A 3,647-nucleotide genomic window follows, 5' to 3' on the forward strand; every position below is an offset into this window, starting at 1 on the left:
TGCAACAAGGCACTAACGTAATACAGAGTTTTCTGAGTTGATCTCATCTTTGTGTCCTACCGTCTCCAATGTTGTTATCCTAGGTGATATTCACATTGATTCAAGAAAATGTTCCTCTGCTACTGACCTCCTGAACTTGCTTGACTGTCTCAACCTGGTACAGCATGTCAACGTCCCCACACAATCGTGGAAATACACTAGACCTCATCATCACTGGAGAAGTCCCTGCCTCAGACCTGGATGTACATGAGCTAGCTGTATCTGATCATAGGTCTGTGACAAAATCTGTGAGTACTCCTGGACTTCCAACCCTGACGAGATGTTCGACCTGTATTTACCTGCACTGTATTTAGGCAACACAAATAGCCTTGTCCCTAAAAAAACACGCTAAGTATCCTACCAATGGTCCCCCCCGTGGTTCACAGAGGTGCTAGAGCATCTGTAGTACTGGCCTAACTCTTCATGTGTTGGCGTATAAAGACCACCATGCTTGCTATTTCAAGGTACTAAAAGCAGCCCGCTCCACCTTCTACTCTGCCATGATAGACAACGACCGAGGAAATCCCAGGACCTTGTTTTCCCCATCAGTGGCCTTCCAACAGCAATTACGGAACAATGCAACCGATTTTAGTTCTTCAAGGATAAAATCAACACCATCCGAAAGAAGATAGTATCCCCCAACCCGGCTCCTACTCCCCCATCCATATCCACCCCCCTCTAAGTGACTTTGCTCTAGTCTCACCTGCTGCCGTATTAGAAATCTAAAAATGAAAACTACCAGTCGCCCACTCAACCCTATTCCAACATCACTGTTCAAAACTTGCTCATCTGCTCTCATCCAGTTTGTAACCAACCTGTTCAACAAGTCCCTCCACCCCCTTGCTCAAGAAACTATCCCTTGACAAGACCTTCTCTCAAACTATAGGCCTATTTCCAATCTCCCATTTTTGTCTTAAGTCCTGGAGAAGGTAGTGGCAAGTACAAAACCCTAAATGCCATCAGATGCTCCTACTGTCACGCCCTGACCTTAGAGAGCCTTTTTATTTCTCTATTTGGTTAGGTCAGGGTGTGATTTGGGTGGGCATTCTAGTTTTCTATTTCTTTGTTGGCCGGGTATGGTTCCCAATCAGAGGCAGCTGTCTATCGTTATCTCTGATTGGGAATGTTTTCCACCCTAGTTTGTGGGATGTTGTTTTCGCACAGTAGCTGTATTAGCCCTGCAACTTTACTTTAGTTTTTTTCCCTTTGTTGTTTTTTTGGTGTTCATTCTAATAAAGTACGATGAACACTTTCCACACTGCGCTTTGGTCTCATTCCGATGACGGACATAACAGAACATCCCACCACCAAAGGACCAAGCTGCGTGGCCAGGAGGAGCAGGGATCCTGGGCTCGGGAGAAAAGTGAGTGGAGGACATCATGGACATGGAAGGAGATTATGGCGAGGGACAAGACCCTGCCATGGAAGCAGGGGGAGGCAGCGAAGGAGGATCAACGACGACTCCGGGAGTCGCAACCACGACGGAGGCCCGAGAGGCAGTCCCAAATTCTTTTGGGGGGAGGCACACGGAGTGGTCGGCGGAGTCGAGGGGTGAACCAGAGCCAGTCAGGGAGTCGAGTGAGGAGCTCGATGCAAGATTCCGGAGAGAGGTGCTGGCGTTGAGAACGCTGCAGAGCGGGTAAGGAGCGTGACACCAGTCCAGAGCTTCCGGCGACAGTTCCCAGTCCGGAACGTCCTGAGACGGTCCGCAGTCCGGAACCTCCTGAGACGGTCCGCAGTCCGGAACCTCCTGAGACGGTCCGCTGTCCGGAACCTCCTGAGACGGTCCGCAGTCCGGAACCTCCTGAGACGGTCCGCAGTCCGGAACCTCCTGAGACGGTCCGCAGTTCGGAATCTCCTGAGACGGTCCGCATTCTGGAGCCTCCGGCGACGGTCCGCAATCCGGAACCTCCTGAGACGGTCTGCTGTCCGGAGCCTCTGGCGACGGTCCGCAGTCCGGAGCCTCTGGCGACGATCCACGGTCCGGTTCCATGGAGGCGGATGGATCAGCAAGCGGAGCGGGGTCTATGCCCCGAACTGGAGCCGTCACCGAGGCTAGATGCCCACCCGGACCCTCCCTCATAGAGTCAGGTTTTGCGGCCGGAGTCTGCATCTTTGGGGGGGGGGGAGGGGGGGGTACTCTCTATTTGGTTAGGTCAGGGTGTGATTTGGGTGGGCATTCTAGTTTTCTATTTCTATGTTGGCCGGGTATGGTTCCCAATCAGAGGCAGCTGACTATCGTTATCTCTGATTGGGAATCATACTTAGGCAGCCTGTTTTCCACCCTAGTTTGTGGGATGTTGTTTTTGCACAGTAGCTGTATTAGCCCTGCAGAGCTTTACGTTCATTTTTTCGCCCTTTGTTGTTTTTTTTGCTGTTCATTCTAATAAAGTACGATGAACACTTTCCACGCTGCACTTTGGTCTCATCCCGACGACGGACGTAACACCTACCTAATTCCCTCTATTAACCTTTTTACTATTTCTCTATTTTGTCTTTTTATTTTATGCACTTTGAGCTCATTCTTGTATAATGAAAAGTGCCTTACAAATATATTATTATTATTACTACATGATCGAGGGATACTACAGGATACTACAAGTCTATATTAAGCACTACACAATCAAGGCATACTATGGTGTGGAGTATATTCATGTCATAAGGAAATCCCCTCGACCACATCCACAAATTAGGAAACTTTGAGTGCCGGAGAGGGAGTAGACGTAACAGTACTCCGGCGAGCGGCTCTAGCCGCAGGACGACAACGGCCAAGGGGACGGCCTCGAGGGCGAGGAGCGGGCCGGTCCGGACGGCGAAGGTGGAAATCCTGGATGATGTTGGGATCCAGAATGTCCTCCACCGGAACCCAACACCGCTCCTCTGGACCGTACCCCTCCCAGTGCACCAGGTACTGGAGCTGACCCCCATGACGTCGGGAGTCCAGTAGGGATCTGACAGCATAGGCGGGACCACCATGGACATCCAGGGGAGGCTGAGGGGTGTTGTGGGGGACAACCTCAGCCAGGGGACCAGGAACCACCGGCCTGAGAAGGGAGACATGAGTCAGTCACTGGGGAGCTGTAATCTATGCGTCACCTCGTTGACCCTCCGGAGAACATTAAACAGCACCACAAACCAGGGGCTCAGCTTCTTACAGGGCAGCTGGAGTGGGAGGTTCCTGGTGGAGAGCCAGACGCAATCACCAGGATAAAACACAGGAGCCGGTGGACGTGCCTCCCCAGATCCTGGTTCATCCTCTCCACCTGCCTGACCGTGACCCCAAGCTTCTCTATGATGGCTCTCCATACTTGTGATGTGAATTGAGGGCCACGGTCAGAGACGATGTCCTCCGGAAGGCCACAATGCCGGATGACCTGCTGGAACAGTGCCTCAGTGACCTGTATAGCAGTAGGGAGAGATCAGAGAGGGATGAAACGATATGATTAGGAGAATCTATGCACAATCACCAAAATGGTGGTGAACCCGTCAGAGGGGAGATTTGTGACAAAGTCAATGGATAGATGGGACACTGAGATACGGGAAGGAGTTTCCCTGCTGGAGCATGCTGGGGGGACTTAGTTTGGGCACACACAGAACAGGAGTTGACG

At 51.5% G+C, this 3,647-nt stretch overlaps 1 protein-coding gene across 1 annotated transcript; it reads right to left on the reverse strand.

Moving 5' to 3' along the window:
* Positions 1-1,435: 1,435 nt before the first annotated feature.
* LOC135563103 (guanine nucleotide-binding protein G(s) subunit alpha isoforms XLas-like) lies at positions 1,436-2,152 on the reverse strand. Its single transcript, XM_065006065.1, has one exon. It carries the CDS (start codon positions 2,150-2,152, stop codon positions 1,436-1,438), a length of 717 nt encoding a protein of 238 aa, XP_064862137.1.
* Between the last annotated feature and the right edge of the window lie 1,495 nt (positions 2,153-3,647).

This window comes from Oncorhynchus nerka, linkage group LG20 (genome assembly GCF_034236695.1).
Source record: "Oncorhynchus nerka isolate Pitt River linkage group LG20, Oner_Uvic_2.0, whole genome shotgun sequence".
Taxonomy (NCBI): Eukaryota; Metazoa; Chordata; class Actinopteri; order Salmoniformes; family Salmonidae; genus Oncorhynchus; species Oncorhynchus nerka.

Excerpts from the sequence above, each read along its gene's own strand:
- LOC135563103 (XM_065006065.1), bottom strand. The coding sequence starts at position 2,152 with ATGCAGACTCCGGCCGCAAAACCTGACTCTATGAGGGAGGGTCCGGGT.